Here is a 22479-nt window from a genome sequence, read left to right on the forward strand (position 1 = left end):
AGTTTGTACTTTATAAATCAAAACCCCATGACCTATCCGATAATTCTGTTACACTGTAGATGATAATATTTCAATTTATTTCAGGCTTGATGATACTTATGACCCATTCGCGTCAGCTGCTAGGCAGATGAAAGAACTCATGTCCTCAGACACAAATATTCCTAACAAAGTTCATAGTAATTCCTTCAAAGATCCTAGTAGAACCTTACCCAGCTTGCGCCCTGCTAAAGATAAACAGTCTACGCCATACCAGCGTTCAGAGAACACTAAGAAAATAAAAGACACAATAAACAAAACATACCAAAAAACACCAACCTTACAAAGAATGAAGTCGTTTGGTAGCACAAACAACGATAACAGTAGTAACACTTTTGGGGGTAGATGCAATTCATTCAGGATGAATAAAAGTGACAAGAAAGTTAGTCAAAAACTTAATACGACATTTACGAAATCTAGTAAGGAAAACATAAGTTCTAACGAAAAATCTTACTTCAGTCGGAGCAGCAACTTAAATAGATCTTATTCCAGTTACTCAAATTCTAGTTACAGTACACCTAAATTAAAAGATAAAATACCAAAAATATCACAGTCAATGCATCATGGTTTTCAGCGTAACACTATTAAACAACCCCTTAAATTAGACAAAATAAGTAAGAACGAAGAAAAGAAAGATTTCATAAATCTCGATTCCCTGCTTTCCTTTGATAATTCGTCAATGACTGACAGTAATTACATAGACCCTAGGCTCATTAACGAAAACGACAACTTGCCAATAAATGTGAACACTATATTAAATAATCCAGACATTATAAGTAGCATGGAGTCATTGCTTACTACTGAAAATTTACCGGCAAAATTCGAATCTTTTAGTGCAAATAAAAATAACAACGAATCTAACAATATGGCAGATTCCTTAAGCATTAAAGTAGAACAAAACAATAATCTCAACCTAAAAAAAATAAGTTCGTCAACTATAAGCGATTATAGCTCACAGTACGATAAAATGATGTCTTCTTTAGAACAAAGTATAGCATCTAAGGCTTCCGTTAGAGATGATGATTCTCTATGTGAAGACTTCGATCTAGAAGAATTTATGATTTCTTTCGATGAAGAGGTCCATAAACAAAAATCACAAAATAAACGCATTTGTAGTTCCACAACTAGAGTTGTAGCGTCTGACATGTGTAATGATGTAAGGGGCTCCGATACTAAAGTCGTTAATTCTCCAAAAATAGTTAATAGTGGTAGTAATGGATTAATTCCTGTCAACAAATCGACTTCTCTTATTTTTAGCAGTAACAATGTTGTGGGTGAGAAGCTTTTCCCGTCCTCTGTCAAACGTTCCACCTCCCTCCTTGATTCCATTCAAAAGAAGACCGCCACGAAAGCTGAGAACTCGAAAGGACGTCACCAAACGGACCAACTAGAAGAAGATTTAATGCAATCTTTAAAAGATTTCGATAAATTATACGAGTCTGAAAGAAAGGACAACCATACGTCGAACAAAGATATTGTCAGTAATAATAATAACAAAAAATCATACAGCAGTACAACAAAAAAAGATTTTCGACGAAAGATTGACCATAAGAGAGGAAAGCCTGATAACACATCGAATGGAAACTACACACCGAATGGAAAATCAAGCACCGATTCAGCGTATAGCAGGTTAGTCAGGTACTAAAACAAAACCCCGTAAAAGTTACTGGGAATACTTTTATTTTATATTTTCATAAATTGTGTGTGTTTCAGCTTAAACAGAATCTCGCCATCTAAACTATCTTTATGTAACGCAAAAGAATCGAACGGACTCACTTCCCTAGAACAAATACCCGCTGGGTCCGACTCGAGCGGTAGTCAGAAAGACGACATCCGCTCCATATCCAGTGAAGAATTCTTGGCGATGGAAAGATCTGCGGAGCTGGATGGACCAATTAAATCTTCCAATGGAATACAAAGATCTGAGATGAGCAAGGAATCGGAATCTTTAGTAGTAAACGGTAAGTCAATTAAAGGATAATAATATCATAATTGCTTATTAGAAACTGCTAGAACCTATCGAATGAAAAATATAATGATACCAAATATAATTAATTTAACTACATCCCTAAGTTACCTGTAGAAATTGTAATGTTATATCGCACTATATACTCTTTTAATATAGTTTAATTCTCAAAGTACCTATCTAGTTTAACAGAAATAATTAACCTAGTGTGAGTGTATGAGTGCATGCGCGTGCTTTTCATGTATTTTATAATGTCTCACGGGAACGCCTCTCTAACTTTTCAGTTATGTGCCTTTTAAGCAAAAAATTACTTGCTTTAACGGTGAAGGAAAACATTATGAGGAAACCTGCATGCCTGAGAGTTCTTTATGTAGGTACTCACATCTTTGAGTCTGTCAATCCGCGTCGGGCCAGCGTGGCAGACTATGGCCTAAACCATTCTCACTCTGAGAAGAGACTTGTGCTCAGTAGTGGGTCGGCAATGGTTGGACCATGATGATCATGATGTTGATGATTATCGCAATCTGAAATTCCTTTTGGCAGATAAACGCGTCAGTTCGCGAGCGTCGTCACGCCACAGTCCCACGTGGCACGCGCGGCCTGAAGCGCTCAGCTCGAGCGGCTCGGAGTCGTCACTGCACCGCCCGCGTCGGGATTCCGTCCCCGCGCCGCGCCTGTCTCGCTTCTGCCACGAATGCGGCAGTCGGTTCCCCGTGGAAACCGCCAAATTTTGCATCGAATGTGGCGTTAAAAGACTTGCAGTGTAAATTATAAACGATACTGTGTGTGAGCGATTTCTAGTCTAAAATCAGTGGTACATGTTGGGCCAATGTGCTTAAAGCCAAGAACAATTTATGAATCTAGCTAACATTTTGCGTTTGGAAATCCGCGCCCCAGTACTGTCCACAAAATCTGAGCAGAAATTTGTGTACAGAAGGGGTTGCCCTAAGTAAATTTCTGAAAATCTGCGTCAGCCGGACAATAGTCGTGATCGTTGGCTGTTTGTACGTATGTACACGATTTGCACATGTGCACAAATAAATAAAAGACGCACGTTTTGTGGTAAACATAAAATAATTAAAAACTTGAAATAAGCGCGCGCAAATGCGCATGCACAAAAAAAGCAAACGAACACGATTGGCTGTCACGGACACGCAGCTACATTCGCGTGAACGACGTGACTTCCTTCAACATTTCCATGCCATGACATTTGAACAGAATAATTTCACGCGTTTTACCGTGTACGATTTTCTTCTAATATGTTCTTGGCTTGAAGCAAGATAGCCTATTTTGGAGGTACACAGTCGATATAATTGTTTTGGTCCAAAGAGTATGAAGGGAAAAATAGTTTGTCGATGAAGTCATTTTGAAAAATACGGCCGTGGCGATGTCATTTGGTCTATTTTTAGTTGCAACGTTTGTCGTGAAGATACCGAGAGTTTTCTCTCTGTCTGCATATTATAATGTTAATGTAATATTTGGGTTTTGCTCATTTTTAATATAAATTGATTAACATATTAAAAATAAAGTCTCTATAAAATAAAATGAGTAAAGGTTTAATATTACATTTTTTATTTATTATAAACAGTTTTGGCTTTGTTATTTTAATATTGCAATGACAAAAAGATCTCTTACTCACTGACAAATATGAAAGAATGATTGATCGAACTTTCTGGAAAAATGATGAGCATATTATGGCTTAGTATAAAAATATAGGAAGTACTTAGGTCTATTTGTTTATTAACTATAACATAGTGTTACCAAAAATAACTGCTATTGTAATTAGTGCCTTCCCTGGTAGATGAAATTGATTTCAATATTTAATGTATCTGTAATAATTTATCAATAATACAACCGACATTGTTATTCGTCAAAGATTATATGATCTTGTTTGCTAATAACATTGTTAAGCTAAGATTACAGATAGATTGAATATTGAAACACATCGCAGGCTTCAAACTATAGGGGAGTACAAACAAAATTGCGAATGCTTTTCTATGCCAGCATTAGCGAAAGACAGTCTCAATCATAATGTTGGAACTTTCAAGAAAATAGTGAAATACTTTTTACGCATGATTATTTACAACAACAAAGTTATTCACGGTTAACATTAATAAATCACACTAATATTATAAAGGCGAAAGTTTGTATGTGTGTGTGTGTGTGTGTGTGTGTGTGTATGTTTGTTACTCCTTCACGCAAAAACTACTGGACGGATTGGGCTGAAATTTAGAATGGAGATAGATTATACTCTGGATTAGCACATAGGCTACTTTTTATCCCGGAAAATCAAAGAGTTCCCACGGGATTTCGAAAAACCTAAATCCACGCGGGCGAAGTCGCGGGCATCGGCTAGTAATGAATAAATCTATCCACAATCTGCCGATAGCAATGAGTTCGTTGTCAAACAAAGACCATACAATTTTTCTTTAATATAGTTGTCTTATCGACAGATTGCTGATAGGATTGATTATTATTATTAATTTTAGCCAATTTGGTAGTGTGTATGTCCTGAAAAGTAAGGGCGCAACACAAATACGCCCCCTATGGTTTAAGCCCACCACATGTTAAACAATACTGAGTATTCCTAAAACGATTTTACTTTTTATTTATTTATTGAACTGGGGCCAGCAGCTTTTATATTGAAAAAACTGTGATATATCAAACAACATACATGATCATTAAAAACGATTTAAGTACTACAATCACGAATGAATTAAGTGCCAATTTTTATTTGTGTTTTGAATGGAATTTTGCGATGAAGTATTTTATTTATTTTTACGTTTTTGCACTTATCAGTAAAAGTATGTTGTTGTTTTTTTTAATTTAATTTAAATACACTTCATTAATTTCTTATTAACATCGCCTTTTCTACAAATGTAGCCATTTTTAACAAGACTGATTTTATTTTCAATTGTTTGAAAATATGATCCTAACTTATTGTTATAATGCATTGTTTTAATAAATAATAATAATAAATAATTATTACAATTATCATGTAATAAATTAACATTTGAATATTTATATGTTTTAATTTTCCCAGGTCCCTGACTGTTCCTAAAATATTTAAGTTCAATGCAATGTGCATTGAACTTAGATATTGCAAATAAAATTTTACAAGTACTTTTGGATTCTGAATACCTTTGGTTAATTTTGCCGCAGTGTGTCGTTTATGTTGAGGCAAAAAGCTTCATTATAAAGATTTATTCAGTATATTTTTCTTAATTGTAACAATTTGAAAATTACAAAAATATTTACAATTACCAATGTACCCAGGGCTATAGCCTAAATGTCCCTTTATAAGCTTTCCTGGTAGGTATTGCGCCTCTCACTCGTAGCCTCCTCAAGGCTTCTCTTAGGTGTTTTGGCTGTAAAGGCCCTGGCTCACCTGAGTTTTCCAATACTTCCAAGGCTGAAAAAATGGACAGGCACTCTTAAGATATCGGATTTAAGTCACAAACTATAAAACGGTATACGATTTCCGACGTTATACTAACTTATGCCATGCAATAATCTTTATGAACCACGTAAACCATACATATTGTATTGTATCCATGGCCTAAATTCGTGTTGTAACGCTGTCCATAACTTATACCAGTAGGCCAGTTTTTCACCATAAAAAATGTATTATAATATGTAAAGTATTATATGTGAATTATAGCAATATATTTTTGCCTGGTGGAAAAATGAGTTACATAAGCACAATGTAAAGACAATACTCTGTGATCTGTGAAGTCACAGCTAAGCGCTACTCAGGTTTAGGGCATACAAGCTTAATATACTTATGATACTCTGGCTAGTCCAAGTATTATTGTCCGGCGTATCGACCATGCAATAATGAATACTTAAGTCACACATTTCATAATGAACTAGTTCTAATTCAGCCCAAGTTGAAACGATCTAGCCGCGATTTTACGTAGGCGAAGGAGTGAGGGCAAAAGCTAGAACCTATAGGTATAGCACGTAACTGAGTAGGCTCCTGAGATAGTGGAGCGGTGAAGGAGAGGCGACAGTTCAAAAATCACAATCAAAAATCGTTTATTATCAGTGACTCATGTTTACATACAACTCAAGGAGGTTGAACAGTTATCACAAGTTGGCGAATCACTGAGCTCTCGCGACACTACAACGTACCCTTCACTCACTGCTCTACTACTGCAGAAACCTACTCAGTTGTGTTATGCCTGTAAATAAAGTACACACCTTCTTCAACCACCTCTCCGACGAAAACTTTGGCAATACCAGACATGGCTATGACCACATTCTGACCCACCGAGCAGCCAGTGATGGTCTGCATCAATCGTTTTACAGCTGCCTTGGGGAACGCCGCTCGTCGGTACATCTCATATCGGTTTAGCTGCTCTTCAGTGAAGTTTGATACTAATACTCTATAAAAGTGTTTTTTTTTCATTACAAACATGATACTAGGGGTTTAGGGTTTATGCACCCTGACACATTCACACGTGGTAGCGAAAGGAAAGCCTTTTAAATTAATAAAAATGATTTTCACTTTCGTGAGTGAATTGCGTCATTGTGCTAAGGGTGATATATAATTAAAAATTAAATAGAAATTGATTCATGATTGTGCTTACTAATGTGTACCCAGACATATACAAATTTTTAATAACACCAGCATGCAACATTATAATGCTGACAATTTGTTAGAATACAATTTAAAAGAAACTTACTGCATTTTTTCTCTCTCTTCCTCCTCCATTTCTTTTTTAGTTTTTCTCTCTCTTTCCCTTTCACTCATCATTTCTTCTGTAGTTTGATAATCCATAGATGTATCATTTTGTTGATACTCACCTATACTTGGAATTCCTAAATCACTATTCCCTTCACTTAGCTTTAATTCCTCTCTATTTATCTCTGTCTGAGATTCATCTATAGTATGATTATTCTCAAAAGAATAATCGTTAATGTATGACTCATAGGGATCATTATTGTCTGTTAATGTATCAGTTTGTGTAATATAGTTATCAGTGGTTTCAGTATAGACATTTCCGAGCCCTTCTTCAGTTGTAATATTTTGTAAGTTTTCAGTAAACTCATCTCCCATTATGTTTTTATTATCTGTGCTGTGTATGCTTTCACTATAGTTTGTAAGTGTTGTGTCTGTAAAGATCAATAAATTAATTTTAATGTTACACTTTTTTTAGACACAGAAGGGAATATTTTTATCCACTATATATCTGCTATGGATAAACTACGGAAATTATACAGGAATCATATAACATAATAAAGACTATTACTATTAAGCTAGTTAGGCCCTTTGTGTTCCCCATAATTCTTTACTCTTCAAATAGATGGACCCTAGAAGAGAGTGAGGAGGGAATAAGAAGTGAAAAGGAAACAAACCGGGCCATTCTCGAAATGCTCAGCACCAAGCAGCATTGTACAAGCACACATCTTCACTTTTTCAACCACACATCTAGGTGTATAAGTGTGTCCATAGAATAACTTGTGGTGCAAGACAGAGTCAAAGACACCAAAGCATGCAACAGTTCACCCAAAACTTGGAAAGATGGCCTATGAGATAGACAGTTCAAATATAGCCTACAATGGAAATTACACAAATGTGCAAGAAACACTGTTTTCAGGGAAGTGTGGTGGCAGATCGTCAAAGGAACCACAGCTGAAATGATAACCACAACTAGTCTGCTAATACAGTAACACCTAAGCAAAAAAAGGGTATATTTTGCAAAAGCAATGAATATTGAATGCTTGAGCAAAGGTTAAGTTTTATTTACAGTTTTAAATGTTAGTACCATTTCATAATGATCATGAGAACCACTATATGAAATATTATCGACAATAATAATAATTAATTATCATTTAAGTACCTACTAATAATTATTAACATTTACAGTTCCATTCAGATCTATGTTTATCTAAATATATAAAAGGAAAAAATGACTGACTGATTGATCTATACCTACAGCTCAAACTACTGGCAAATTTTGCATGCAAATAGCTATTATGTCGTAGCACAATAGCACAAGGTCCGTAGACCATAGATATCTGCTGAGAAAGGATTTTTTTAAATTCAACCCCTTAGGAGGTAATATGTGCCATTGAAATTTGTGAAGTCCATGAGGATGAATTTTTGGGGATAAGTCAGTTTAAAATATTTCTAGAATAAAGAAAAATTTAAACTATAGTTCGAGCATTACCTAAATAAAAACTTGCATCACGTTCCTTTAAATCACTACGACGAAATCCTTTGAATTTAGCTTAAAAGAAGCTTACTTAAATGAATCTTAAAATAAGCTTGAATACTTACATTCTGGTTCATCTCTAAGCAATTTATCTTCTATTTCCAACGAAATATCTTGAGAGTCTTCTTCATTAGAGTCACTATGATCTAGCTCATGAGCCAACTCTTCCTCTGAAATTTTAGATTTATTAGAAAAACTGAAGTAGGGCAAATTAAGTTTTAATTGCAATTTGAACTAACCTCTTAACCTTTCAGCTTCGGACAACCCATCACTACTTGGATTATCAGCCATTGCCTACAATTTGCTAAAATGTTTTCTATTTCTAGGTTTGGTATTTATATCTAATTTATATTTTATTATTTTTAGTTTAGCGAATAATTAGTAAAAATGAAAATACAAGCTTGTTTGTTTTCATTTTTTGACAATTGACAGATGGTTGACACCATTGGTCCATTGACTCAACAAACGACGTTTGTGTCGTACAGTAGGAACGGGTAACATTGGTATAGTGGTGAGGATTTTTGGAAATGTTTCCAGCTTATTCTCAGCTTATACAAAACCTGACCAAGCGCAAGTCGACCGTCACTCTTATTTTGTAACTAATATATTTCCTTATATAAATTATAATTTTGGGTGAAGGTATATGAAAAAACACATTTATTTCCAAGCTTCACTACAAACCATGAAAGAAAACCCCTAATGAAATGAAATGTTCGTTTGTTTGAGTTACAGCTTACAAACTACTTGTAGAAACTTCTTAATGATTTAAGATTGAGATGATCTAACTACATAGTTACTAGTAAACTCGGATTACTAGTAAGTTATTATTCAGTATTCCATACTAATGTTATACGAATATCTGTCTGCTACGTTTTCATGGCCCAACCACTGAACCGATTTTAATGTACAGACATGGGATTCATCCCATTGAATGCATTGATTGATTTTCTATCCCGGAAAATAAAGAGTTCCTACTAGTTACCTAGTTACCTATTTATACCTACTATTTCAAAATTAGTTTTTGCAGGTATTTTTATTTTTTGTTAGAGAGAGAGAGCCAGCGAGGCCGAGTGCCAGACCTTCGTTATTTTATAAAAGCTGAAACTTTCCCTGCGTCCCCAACATAGGGAGGAACGATCAGCAACTATGAAGTTTAGATGATGGATGACAGATGACAATAAGCAGAGAAACTTTCAGCTTTTATAAAATAATTAAGGTCTGGCGCTCGCTGGCTCTTAGTGCCTTATTCCCTACTTGTAGTTATTAACTATATTAATTTTATTTAATTTTATGACTTATTAGACGACTTTCTAAAGATACCCGTTAGCACTATTAAGAATGTGCTTTTTTAGCTTTTACACATCTTTATTTTAAGAGCTTTTTGTTGACTTCATGACTTTCATTTCATTAAAAGGACGTTATCGATTTTGAACAAATCTTGTTTTTGACAGGTCTCTGACAGATAGATAAGGAAAAGTTGGCCGTGTGAATGTCGGTCACGCAGCATTAATTCTCAAAAATTGTAGACTAAAAGTTTATAAAATCGTACTCTGGTGCGGACAGGGAGTTCCATCATGAGTGCATTAATGAAAGCAGCTTTATCCCGCAGTCCTGCCGCTCTGGTAATTGCAAAATAATAATTATTGCGTATGCGTATATTCCATTATTTTGTTATGTAATATTACGAAATAGAAATGTTTTGAAGGTATAAATGTCTTATAAACTCAATAAATAGCGTTGAAATTATCTAATTTAAGTACCACACATGACCTGCCATGCATTTAGAATTTTTCCAGTATCTCTATTGCATACCAAACCTGTTTTTTATACCTAAGCTAAAATTTTCGATTTCGATCAATCGACAAGTTTATATACGTTAAGAACATTTTACTCATATCTATGTATAAGCTCCTTATACCCTGCTTATCCTTAATTTATGTAAAACAATACAGCTAACAACTTGAGTAACTTCTTCAAAATAAAAGCTAATATTCATCTGTGTCTTATCCTATTGTAGTCTTCATCATTATTTTTGTTTTCCATCTATAGTCAAGTGATCTTTCATGAAAAAGCATTTTATTGAAGTTGTGTTTATTGTTGTTTCAGGCCACTCATGTCTATAGAAACCTACATTTATCAGTGGGAGGTGCATCTCCACTGAAAGATGCTACAGTCAACACAGGGAAAGGCTACACAGTAGTTGATCACCAACATGATGCTTTGGTGATTGGAGCGGGTGGAGCCGGTCTCAGGGCAGCCTTTGGCTTAGTGCAGGAAGGGTTCAAGACAGCTGTAGTTACCAAGCTGTTCCCTACAAGATCGCACACAGTTGCTGCACAGGGAGGCATTAATGCAGCACTAGGTAAGCAGCATTATTGCAACTACCTATGACTACAAATGAACCAACTAATTACAAAGGAATATGGCATCTTTAACTCATACAGTTTCTCATATGATGTGGAATTTTAAAATTAATTTTATATTTAAGGTAACATGGAGGAAGATAATTGGCTGTGGCATATGTATGACACTGTCAAGGGTTCTGATTGGCTTGGAGACCAGGTAAGCATAACAAACCATGATAAGCTTACTAATAATACATTCTGAAGTAATAAAGGGAAAAGTTTCCACCATGTTGTGACATCTTAATGAAATGAAACAATAATAGGAATATATTCAGATTCACCATGTTTTTAATGTTTTCAAAGAATTTTGTCCTATAAATCCATTGATTAAGACTAACAGCTTAGTACTGGAACCGTATATTGTATGGTGTTACAACTTCTTCAGTAGTGGTTTATACTGGTCTAGCTGGCCATAAACAGTTTAATCCATTTAATATTCTGTCTAGGATGCCATACACTACATGACAAGAGAGGCGCCTCATGCTGTGATTGAACTGGACAACTATGGCATGCCATTCTCTCGTACGCCAGAGGGAAAGATTTACCAGAGAGCCTTTGGTGGTCAATCTCTAAAGTTCGGAAAGGGTGGACAAGCCCATAGATGCTGTGCTGTAGCTGATAGGTGAGCAATTATTGTAAACTAGATGATATGATTATGATATGACTTCATCCACATGGATTAAGGTTTTTAAAAAAGGTGTGCGTTTTTGTACTTTTGGTTTGGATTCACCAAACGTTAGCTTTAGTCGTTTAAATAACTGTACTTCTAGATTTTAGAGTATGATACCCGCGATTTCATCTGCGTGTATATATATATTTTAATCCTGCGGAAACCTCTGATTCTCGAGAGTAAAATGTAGTCTATATAGTTGCGGGATGCAAGCTATCTCTGTACCAAATTTCGTCAAAATCGTTCCGATAGGCCATGAAAAGCTAGCAGACAGACTGAAACACTTTCGCATTATTATAATATTAGCATGGATTACTACACACAAACTATTACTTTAACAGAACTGGCCACTCCCTGTTACATACACTTTACGGACAATCTCTACGATACGATTGCGAATATTTCATTGAATACTTTGCCTTGGACCTGTTGATGGAGGATGGAGTCTGCAAGGGCTGCATTGCACTCAACCTTGAAGATGGAACCCTGCATAGGTAAGAAATTATACCTTATTTTTCCTTCGTACTTGAGTGACTTTTGTTCAATAGCTTGAAAGCCACTTTGTTTTCTATTATTATATAAATATTTTACAAACGCTTTTAGTATGTACAAGTAATGGAGATATATATAAAATTTTACCATTCATTTTCCTTAAAAACTGCGAAATTTATTAAGTTCCGATTATTTAAAATAGTCATAGCATGGTTGAAAACCAAAGTATCAATAAAAATTGTCGAAACCTGGTATACCTTCCCAATTTTTTTGTATATACATATTACATATGGTAAATGCTAATTGAATGACAATATCGTGTGCCAATATTAACTCAGCTGTATAAAATCGTTTAACAGTTGCAATTAGCAAATATATGATAACTGCTATGTAAATATATCATGCAATATGTAGTGTTGATACTATTAGGTCAATCATTCTTCAAGCAAAAAATGAGCTATGAACAAGTAATAAACTGATAGAAAAACACTTTCACAACTTAGAATAATTATTTACTGAAGAATGAAGTTTAACTTAAAAATATGTTCTTTTCTTATTTATTTAAGAATGTAAATGTGGGAAGTTATCATTTTCTGAGTTAAAGAACGTTTTAGTCACAATATATATTGTGACCCCATGCTTTGAATGCCATTCTATCCCAAAGTACCTCAACACATTTTATATTCCCTTTTGTTTGTTTGTTGTCCTGATTTGCCTTTTATTGACCAAAGTCGATAAATGTAAATCACAATGGATAATACGCTTCACTGATGCTATATTTTGTAGATTAATTTTGTTCAATGCGCTAATATGTGGGGTATCTTTCTACTCTTTATTATACTGCATATTATAATGTACACTTCTTCTTCTCTCTGGGCTGGTTTCCGCATTCAAACGTTTCCGTCTGTTGTGCGTATTATAATGTACACATGAACAGATAAAATTCTATTGACACAAAGCATTAGTACGATAATCTCAAGAATCACCTAATCTGTGTTGATATTTTCCATTACGTAGTAATTCTGTTTATCAAAAATATCAATAATAAAAATGTTTCATGATATTATCAATCTGAGCACGCGTCGTATATTTTAAGATATAATATTTTCGCTGTATTCTATATTGTTTGTTGTTTCATGAAATAATATAAGGGGTGTGTGTGTAATATAATTTATAATTTTATATTGAGAGGATGATTTTTATGACTTGCATTTTTGGTGCATAATAAGTAGGTATTAGTAAGGAAAAGATTCAAAAATCGACCTACACATTCGCGCCTTTTTTTCATTATGCTTCACACAATTTTGTACTTTCTGTAATGGAAATAAAGTTCAGCTTACTTTGCGACATTTTAGAAAAGAGGCGACTTTTTCAAATTCATAACAGACATCATGTAATGATGTCTAAAAAAGATTCATCACTGCTGACAAGACTGACAACAGCAATCTGAACATGTTTGCGAGTAAGATGGACTTGCCAATATCCATGAATACATTATATTATGTGGTAATACGGCCACAAACATAATGATTTTATTTATTTTTGTCAAGTTTATGGCAATAGTTATTAATATTACTCATAAGTATCAGAACAATCAGATTGTACTCTACTAACAAAATTAACCTCAGATATTTCAAATAAAAAAGATTTATAAATCTCTGACGGCTAAATTGACAAAATTAGTCGGAGTATGCCCGACTAGTCTCGAAACAGACTAACTCCTCCTTGGTGCCGCGTCGCGAACAGAGGCCCTTTGGAAAAAGATCTTTGACAGGTTCGAAATTAGTCTCGTATACTCCGACTTATCACGTGAGTTCAGCCGTCAGATTTATAATTGATATGACGACGTTTTTTAAACGCTTAAATATTTTTTTTTTATATTTGCTTAAGTATGCTTTTATCTTTTGAAGTTGTGCTTGCGAGTATAATATTATCAACTTTAGTGCAGTAGACACAAGGATTATTTTGTGTCAGGTTCCAAGCCAAGAACACGATCCTGGCGACGGGCGGCACGGGACGCTCGTACTTCAGCTGCACGTCGGCGCACACGTGCACGGGCGACGGCACGGCCATGGCGGCGCGCGCCGGCCTGCAGAACGAGGATATGGAGTTCGTGCAGTTCCACCCCACTGGTAATACTTGACAATGGACATAGAGCCGGTGTTATCCTATTAGTATCTACTAATTAACTATTAGGTATAATAGACTACCTGATATTATGCGCACATCATTATACGCTAACGCTACGCTTCATAAGCCCAATGAGTGCGAGCCGAGATAGACTGATTAGAATGATTTATTGCCCAACGACTCAATTCATAATGCGCGGACTATAACAGGTAATAGTATCACACTATCACACTAATATTATAAAGGAGAAAGTATGTATGTGTGTGTGTGTGTATGTGTGTGTGTGTGTGTGTGTGTGTATGTATGTATGTTTGTTACTCCTTCACGCAAAAACTACTGGACGGATTGGGCTGAAATTTAGAATGGAGATAGATTATACCCTGGATTAGCACATAGGCTACTTTTTATCCCGGAAAATCAAAGAGTTCCCACGGAATTTTAAAAAACCTACATCCACGCGAACGAAGTCGCGGGTATCAGCTAGTAAAGTATATAGTATAGATCTCAGGCTTAGAGTAGTTAGCGCACTGTCGCCTTTTTTCTTCGGCCACGGACTTTCAGCAGTTACTTTCCAGAGGTTCTTTTTCGACACTTTACAAAATTATAGAATGAATCTGATATTGTGGCGCTAACTAAACGAACACAAATCACTATCAGGGCTTTATAAAATCTGAGTGCAGCTACAAAGTGGCTCAAAATCTTATAATCAAAAGCTGATATGATATCAATCAACAAGTGAAAAGATTTTTTAATCCAGCGAGATAAATTTGCGTAGTATCTTTAAAATTTACGCCTTGGTGGTTATCTTATCAGTTTTGTAGTTCGAATATTGCAACGAAGTAGGTATATTGTGAACTTAAAAATATGTAGGATATGTAAACTTCTCTCTAGGGGGGTTTATTTTTTCAGTCTTATGATAAAAAGCAGATAAGTTTGATAAGGAAAGAATGTTCGAAGTTTTTTTATTATGTGGACAGTAATTATTATTATAACTTCCAAAAATGTCATGGGTTTTCGTTTACTAACAGTTTTTTTTTTAAATAAAAAATAGCGAGCAAACGAGCAGGCGGATCATCTGGTGTTAAGTGATTACCGCCGCCTATTAACATTTGCAGCACCAGAGGTACCGCCGATGCGTTGCCGGCCTTTCAGGAATTAGTTGGTCCGCCCCTTGAATAACCCCATGTTGTAATCTAGTTTAGTTTCAAAACGCTGTCATTTTAATTTATTATCTCGTGGCGGCCAACGTTGCTTTATTGCCGTCTCTTTCTCAGTGCACTACAGTGAATGAATCTATCCTTCTCACATTTTTGGTTGGTTCTGGCCCCTTAAAACCCAGGTATCTACGGCGCGGGTTGCCTCATGACGGAGGGCTGCCGCGGCGAGGGCGGCTTCCTCGTCAACGCGAAGGGCGAGCGCTTCATGGAGAGGTACGCGCCCGTCGCCAAGGACCTCGCCAGCCGAGACGTCGTGTCCAGGGCCATGACTGTCGAAATTATGGAGGGTGAGTTCACTTTAAATGAGTTGTAATTCTTATTAAAAAGAAAAATTGAACCCAGCAAAACTCTTTATTCAATTGTTTATCTAATTGTGTTAGTTGGAAATTAAAGTAATCTGTATTTTGGGAATTAGGAGGCAATGCATGAAGCCAAGCATTTGCCTCACTTTTGTTGTTTTGTTAACATTATTAATATTTACTTTATTTTTTAAAATTAAATCGGTTCATGTAAAGAAAACACAAAAGTATTGTAAAAAAAATATTTTATTTAATTTGATATTCAAAGTTTAAAGTCTTTTATTCCGACCAAGTACAATTCGTGCACTTTTTATGGTCAAGTGTTGAATTTAAATGGATTAATAACTTAATTGATGTACCTAATGGTGATGATAATAATGATAATTGAATAAATTCATTACGTAAACGTATGTATTATGGATGACGTGAAATCAAAGAAAAATTGCCGTTTCATAGCCTACCTAGCGTCAAATTTGGGAACATTTGACACCTGCCAGTGATGTCGAAGCCTCGTTTTGTTACAAGTTCCCTAACGGGCTTGAACTTTAGCGCAGTGTTTTGCTCGGGGGTTTAACAAGCATAGGATGCAGCCTTTAAAAAACGTTTTCAAAGGTATTTTCGCGCGTAGGTAGAGGTTGCGGGCCAGAGAAGGACCATGTGCACTTGCAGCTGCACCACCTGCCGCCCGACCAGCTGAAGCAGCGCCTGCCCGGCATCTCGGAGACGGCCATGATCTTCGCGGGCGTCGACGTCACCAAGGAGCCCATCCCCGTGCTGCCCACCGTGCACTACAACATGGGCGGCACTCCCACCAACTTCCGCGGGGAGGTGAGCAGATTCAGCCGTTACTTACACCAGCAACGCATTGGTGGTTCCTCTGGTGCTGCAAATGTTTATGGGCGGTGGCAATCACTTAACATACGGTGACCTGACTGCTCGTTTGCTCGCTATTTTTATTAAAAAAAAATACCAGGAAGGAAGCATTTGGGTATCGTCTTCGCTCTCAAGCGACGAATGTCCACTATTAGATATAGGTATCCAGGTCCAGCAGCTCACTGCCACTCACTTGATATCGTCGTCTCTCTTTCGGACCCCAACGTCTGTCGGTTCAGTGAATGATATACGCCCATATTAAGCTTGTCATGCTTTGTTCGTAACTCTGCTTCTTAAACAGACCTCCTCAGTTTTTTATTTATCATGTGTAAATACTATAGACTGCTCATGTTTATGTTCATAATGACCGTGGATTTAGGTATTTTAAAATCCCGTGGGAACGCTTTAATTTTCCGGGATGAAAATTAGTCCATGTCCTTTCCCGGGATCTAAGCTAACGCTGTACCAAATTTTATCAAAATCGGTTAAACTGCTGGGCCGTGAAAAGCTAGCAGACAGACAGACAGACACACTTTCTCACTATAATATTAAGTATAGATAATTTTTCCATCAAGATTGGTATATGTTTGTGTAATTTGTAATTTCCCCACAGGTTCTCGTCCACAAAAACGGACAAGACCACTTAGTACCCGGTCTGCTCGCGGCGGGAGAGGCCTCCTGCGCCTCCGTGCACGGCGCCAACAGGCTGGGCGCCAACTCGCTCCTCGACATCGTGGTGTTCGGCCGCGCCTGCGCCATCACCGTCGCCGACACCAGCCGCCCGGGAGACTCGCAGGCCCCGCTCAAGGAGGTAACTTATTTTTAATATTTAAACTATCGTTAGTTATTTCCATTTTAAGTATACAATACATCGATGTATACAATACACCAGCTATACTTACGTATTTAGTCGATGTAAGACGACTAGTTTCGAACCCATCCGGGGTCCTTTTTCATAGGGACTCGGCTCGCTGCGCGTCGCGGTTGAGACTGCGAGCCGCACGCGCCGTGGCCCTTACGGACCGCTGTGAGGGTGCCTGGTGGTGGTGGTCCTCGCATCACAATGACGACCTCCCTGGCACAGTGGTTTTATAAGTGGGAGGTCCCGGGTTCGATTCCCGACAGGGCCCATTTGAGAATTTCTTATTTCTATATTGTCTCTAGTCTGGTCTGTTGATCATGATAATTTTTTTGAAAATCGCACCAAATACGACATTTCTGTAATGGTGCTGTTCACATGACACTTGTTTATGACGTCACGCGCTAGTAAATAAGTTTAACTAGGTTCACATTGTGTGAACAACTGTTTTTTGCTTATTATGTAGTAAGGAACAATTTGAAACAATTTCCAAAATGAGTCAATAGCCTATTTACATTTCTTTATCACACTATCGCACTAATATTATAAAGGTGAAAGTTTGTGTGTATGTCTGTATGTTTATTACTCTTTCACGCAAAAACTGGACGGATTTGGTTAAAATTTGGAATGGAGGTAGATTATACCCTGGATTACCACTTATACCCTGGATTTTTAAAAAACCTATATCCACGCGGATGTAGTCGCGGACATCAGCTAGTGAATGCATAGTTTAAAGATAATACATATAAATATAATTTTTATTGTTTCAGACGACAGGACAAGAGAGTATCGCAAACCTAGACAAGTTGCGGTACGCAAATGGCAACATCTCAACGGCGGATCTGCGTTTGAGGATGCAGAAGTGCATGCAGAAGAACGCCGCTGTGTTCAGGCAGAAGAGCACGCTTGAAGAAGGTTAGTAACAACAATATTACCACATTACATTAATATAATAGCATAAGAAAGCGTTTTATTCTTGCTGAGGTTACAAAATATTCTTCCGCCATACGAAACTTATTATGAAGAAATACAAAAAATGTGGCAAGAACTTCACTAAAATTCCAGGTTAAAATTTTTTGGCGTGCAGCCTAAAACGCATTAAAAATGTTTTTTCTTGGTTTTTTTCTACTAACAGAATTAGTGCTTATTGCTGAATGAATATTGCGGAGCGGTCAAGTCCGCACGCGACTTGCCTGATCACCTCTTTTCTCTAAAACCCCACAAAATCTCCAGGTCACCAACAAATCCACGAGATATACAAGCAAATGGCCGACGTCAAAGTATCGGATAGGTCCCTGATCTGGAACAGCGACCTGGTGGAAACCCTGGAGCTGCAGAACCTCCTCATCAACTCGGTGCAGATTGTGGAGGGCGCATTGGCGCGCGAGGAATCCCGCGGCGCGCACGCCAGGGAGGACTTCAAAACTCGCCGCGATGAATTGGACTACTCCAAGCCTTTGGATGGACAGGTTAGTTTATTTCTTAGGTATCATTAAGGTCTTCCAAAATTCGTAAATTCCACATCCGCTGTTAGTTTTCAGTATGCTAACCATTTTAAATTATCAAATTACGGCAAATGTTTATGACGTCACATCTGTGTATTTCATACAAGCTCCCATACTAAGCGAGCGTTTTGACGTTTGATAAAAAGTCGCTGTTTTGACTAGTAGTCATCATGCCTATTCTGTTGGTTTAGACGAAGCTGCCGTTCGAACAGCACTGGAGGAAGCACACGATAGCGGAGACCGACGCCGGCACGGGCGCCACCAAGCTGAGCTATCGACCCGTCATCGACCACACGCTCGACCAGCAGGAGTGCAAGACTGTGCCGCCCGTCATACGCACCTACTAGGATACTTAGGTGATTCATTTATTCAAATTAACTTATCATTTTTTACCCGACTGCGGGAAAGCCAAAAGGAAGGGTTATGATTTTAGCAGTCTATGTATGTATGTATAGAAAGAAAGAAAGAAAGAAAAACTGTTTATTTGGTACCAACAAAAAGATAACTTAAAATAAATAAAATTTAAAATGGGACGCGTGGTGTGTGGTGCCAAAATGGACACCACTCAGCATTTGCTGCGCCTGTGTCGGGAACTATGTATGTTATGTATCCAGATTTTGCGTGTTCCAGCGTAGAGCCTAAACTAATGGGCCGGTTTTGGTGAATAAGATGTCAATTGATTCATTGTAAAGGTCCAGGTGACATAGGCTATATTTTATACGAAAAAAATTGACCCAACGGATATTACATCAAATAAAGTGGAGGTCTCCAAAAATTTTTTTTGCTACTATATCCAGTGTGATGTCAAATGAAAGAGGAGAAAATTCTGAGCTCATGAATATAAAAGATTAACAACTTGAAATCTTTTTTAGGTAATCTCACAAAATGGCTGCTGAGTGCTGACTGGGCTAAGAAGTATTACTTCAGTATGCATCTTGGTCTAAGTGCGTGTTTACGTACAACTCTTTCAAAATATTCTTTCTGAAAAAATTATTTCAATTCATCTATTCTAAGAAAATGGTTTTTGAGTTGAAATAGTTTTGCGTTTGTTGTGCGATATAAGTAAAAAGAAGTAGCTATGTTACATACATATCTAAAGTGAAATCTTAAAACTAGAACACTTGGTTTACATTTGTAGAGAGCTATCTGTTCCACTCACGCGTTTTTATCTTCTGTCTTACTCATCACCAAGCACGAATTATATACGCCATGTATCGTGTATCGTGTCTATGGTATAATGTGTACATTGTTGTAGGAATAAACTTTAACTAGTAGTAAAAATTTTAACTAAAAAAAGCGCCTTGATAGGAGCTAATGTCAAATAGAGACGCCATATTTAAAGTAATAGTGATGTGACGTGGTTCAGTTGTGTCACTGTGAATGAGTCAATGAACCAGTTCCTACTTCTCTATTTTATTTAGAATAATCTTAATATAAAAAAATATAACATACGTACGTATGTACGTACACTTTTTATACAACATGTAAATAACTAAACTTACATAGAAAAGTGACATCCAGGCTCAGAGCAAAACTGTGCATCATACAAAAATTTGTCGAATGTCGATGGTTTCGAATTCACATAACAATAATGAGTCAGTCTACTATTTTATCCTATCTATAGATCCTTAATGTAGGTGTACTGCGTCACTGACTCGTATCAGTGTATTTTTGTCTCCACGCCATTTATTTTTCGTAAAAACTGGCAGCCCATGAAAGGTCATTTAGCTATGTTTAATTAAAGATTCGATTATAGCAACTTTTTTCGAATAGTATATTTTACTATTTTTACATTACATTTCTTAATGGCTATAGTATTCACATCTGAAACGTATGGTATAACACAGACCGACAAGAAGACGCAACCGAGTCTTTACCTACAACTACAAAGTTTAATACAGATGAGAGCACGTCGCGCCCGTGTTCGTAACTTTTATGTGAACACGCACTTTCGCACCATTATTTATTTCATAGTTCATTTTAGAGTAGTTTAAGAGTAACAAGCGTTTATTGTGGCTGATAAATACATTGTTAACATTTACTTATATATATTAAAAAAATCGTATATGTAGTATGTCATACATCATGAAATTTTTATCATATTTTGAGCTATGCCCGATGCCTGTTCATGTTTTCTTCTAAACTATAGATTTAAATATTTATTATTTACAAATGTAACTACCTATTGAGCAGCATTTTTAATTTTAATTTGTTAGTAATTAGAAATCAGCAGCACCGAGGTACTTAAGGTAGAATGAAATCATGTTTTTCGAGGTATTTTCTCACTACAAATATAATGATTTATTTAACTTGTTTATTTTGAATAATTCATCAATTAAATGTTGCAATAACTATTGACAGTACATGAATTTTTATAATACGTATAATTATTGACTGATGTATAATATTGATACAATATAATGGTTCTGTTTGCAGTATTAAATCGATTATTTATTTTATGATAATGCTGCTGATACTGTTAGACACAATCTCTAAACTATACTAAACTGGCTGGTCTAAAATATGTATTGTTATCCTTTTCACGGCATTCCCTGTGGTAAAAGATAGCACTAGATTGACCCGTTAGATGTTATAATAAATTATTATCCGTAATCCTTTTCGTTACCTGTGACCTGTGAAAGTAAAATAAATAAAAATAAAATGTCCTTGTGCTCTAAATAAAAAAATATTTGTAATATTTAATCATCTTTTATTTTCATCTCCAGCGGGCTTCATCTTAGGCTGCATCACCACTTGCCAGCAGGTCGGATTGCAGTCAAACGCTAACTTATATAAATTTTTAAACACCTAAAAATTACTTTACTTTAACAATCTGTCAATTAAGTATAAATTAGAGATTGTGTACAACAAAATTAGCCTTGTACAATTTTCTTGTAGATTTTAAGACTTATGTATGTTAAATATTATATAAATGTGTATGTAAATATGATGTTTTTTTGCTCCAAATCCGATAATTCATGTCGCACATTCCCATCGCCTGGGCTGCACGCGCCGAACGCACCGTGTTTTCGAGTGCTAATAATGCGTATTACGGAACATGTGATGGGTACTACTTGAGTAGCAATATGACTTGCACAGTATCGGTTGCATCCTAAGACCTACTATGGCGTCATTTAATTTTATCGTCCCCACATTTTTCCGTCTGTAGGTTGTCGAAGTGGTATGGTGATTTGTTCAACGGATCAATAGATAACATGATAATTTTATCCCTAGAATCTGTCGGTCCAGTAAAGCTGATAGTGAACTCATGTCATGTACCCCTATGAATAACTAGGTATAAACGTATTTCATTAAGTCCATAATATGGTGATAGTTTAACATAATTCTATGCATAAAGTCTGTTGTCTGCTCTTTGCATAGCACAAAATAGGTTTATAAATAAAGGTTACGTTTCTTGCATCGGACGTCAATGGCATCGATTCTGATATTTTTCTAAAAACTAGATATATAAAAACTAAAAAGGTGTAAAAACATGAATTTTACATTTAAAAGGTCTATATTTTAGTGCGCTCTACCAATTTAAGCAAGTCTGGCACCTCAAGTTACGAGGTTAGACAACTTCTATATTAAATTACGTTAGTTAGTAATTAGTATGTCCCTTTCTTATAACATTGATAAGAAAAAGATGCGTATACGTTAAAACTTAGTTACGCTCAGAATCAATACCGGTATCTTTTGGATAGTGAAACTTGCGGTGCGTGCGGCTCGACCGGAATGTGCGACCAACAGCAATGATCATGAATGACGATGCAGTTATTATAGTTCCATAAGTCAGATCAATACAC

At 36.3% G+C, this 22479-nt stretch overlaps 3 protein-coding genes across 8 annotated transcripts in view; 2 read left to right on the top strand and 1 right to left on the bottom strand.

The window, feature by feature from the left end:
• Window positions 1–3677, top strand: part of LOC123874094 (putative uncharacterized protein DDB_G0277255) — a 37689-nt gene extending 34012 nt beyond the window's left edge. For 4 of the 6 annotated variants that reach the window (XM_045919273.1, XM_045919274.1, XM_045919270.1 and 1 more), the window contains exons 7-9: window positions 85–1674; window positions 1750–1997; window positions 2546–3677. In XM_045919273.1, coding sequence (XP_045775229.1) covers window positions 85–1674; window positions 1750–1997; window positions 2546–2769 — 2062 coding nt within the window. In that variant the 3' untranslated portion in view covers window positions 2770–3677. The remainder of the gene's footprint in view (window positions 1–84; window positions 1675–1749; window positions 1998–2545) is intronic. The other 2 variants (XM_045919275.1, XM_045919271.1) reach the window with 2 other exon arrangements.
• Window positions 3678–4729: 1052 nt separating this feature from the next.
• Window positions 4730–8644, bottom strand: LOC123874096 (transcription initiation factor TFIID subunit 11). The gene is made up of 5 exons (XM_045919277.1): window positions 8463–8644; window positions 8289–8393; window positions 6691–7120; window positions 6206–6390; window positions 4730–5414 (listed from the first exon to the last, which is right to left on the bottom strand). Exons 1-5 carry the CDS (start codon window positions 8512–8514, stop codon window positions 5281–5283), a joined length of 906 nt encoding a protein of 301 aa, XP_045775233.1. The 5' UTR covers window positions 8515–8644; the 3' UTR covers window positions 4730–5280.
• Window positions 8645–9664: 1020 nt separating this feature from the next.
• Window positions 9665–21618, top strand: LOC123874095 (succinate dehydrogenase [ubiquinone] flavoprotein subunit, mitochondrial). Its single transcript, XM_045919276.1, has 13 exons — window positions 9665–9845; window positions 10330–10585; window positions 10712–10785; window positions 11075–11250; window positions 11640–11792; window positions 13765–13922; window positions 15260–15424; window positions 16065–16264; window positions 16923–17120; window positions 17939–18083; window positions 18402–18637; window positions 18865–19029; window positions 19546–21618. Exons 1-12 carry the CDS (start codon window positions 9798–9800, stop codon window positions 19018–19020), a joined length of 1965 nt encoding a protein of 654 aa, XP_045775232.1. The 5' UTR covers window positions 9665–9797; the 3' UTR covers window positions 19021–19029; window positions 19546–21618.
• Window positions 21619–22479: the final 861 nt, after the last annotated feature.

Source organism: Maniola jurtina, chromosome 17 (genome assembly GCF_905333055.1).
Source record: "Maniola jurtina chromosome 17, ilManJurt1.1, whole genome shotgun sequence".
NCBI lineage: Eukaryota > Metazoa > Arthropoda > Insecta > Lepidoptera > Nymphalidae > Maniola > Maniola jurtina.

Coding starts and splice junctions, on each gene's coding strand:
- LOC123874096 (XM_045919277.1), bottom strand. CDS start 8,514: ATGGCTGATAATCCAAGTAGTGATGGGTTGTCCGAAGCTGAAAGGTTA. Junction 7,121..8,288: donor GCTTAGAGATGAACCAGAAT/GTAAGTATTCAA, acceptor TGATCTTTACAG/ACACAACACTTACAAACTAT. Junction 5,415..6,205: donor CGGAGAGGTGGTTGAAGAAG/GTGTGTACTTTA, acceptor CCATTTTTTCAG/CCTTGGAAGTATTGGAAAAC.
- LOC123874095 (XM_045919276.1), top strand. CDS start 9,798: ATGAGTGCATTAATGAAAGCAGCTTTATCCCGCAGTCCTGCCGCTCTG. Junction 9,846..10,329: donor CCCGCAGTCCTGCCGCTCTG/GTAATTGCAAAA, acceptor TTGTTGTTTCAG/GCCACTCATGTCTATAGAAA. Junction 17,121..17,938: donor CGCAGGCCCCGCTCAAGGAG/GTAACTTATTTT, acceptor TTATTGTTTCAG/ACGACAGGACAAGAGAGTAT.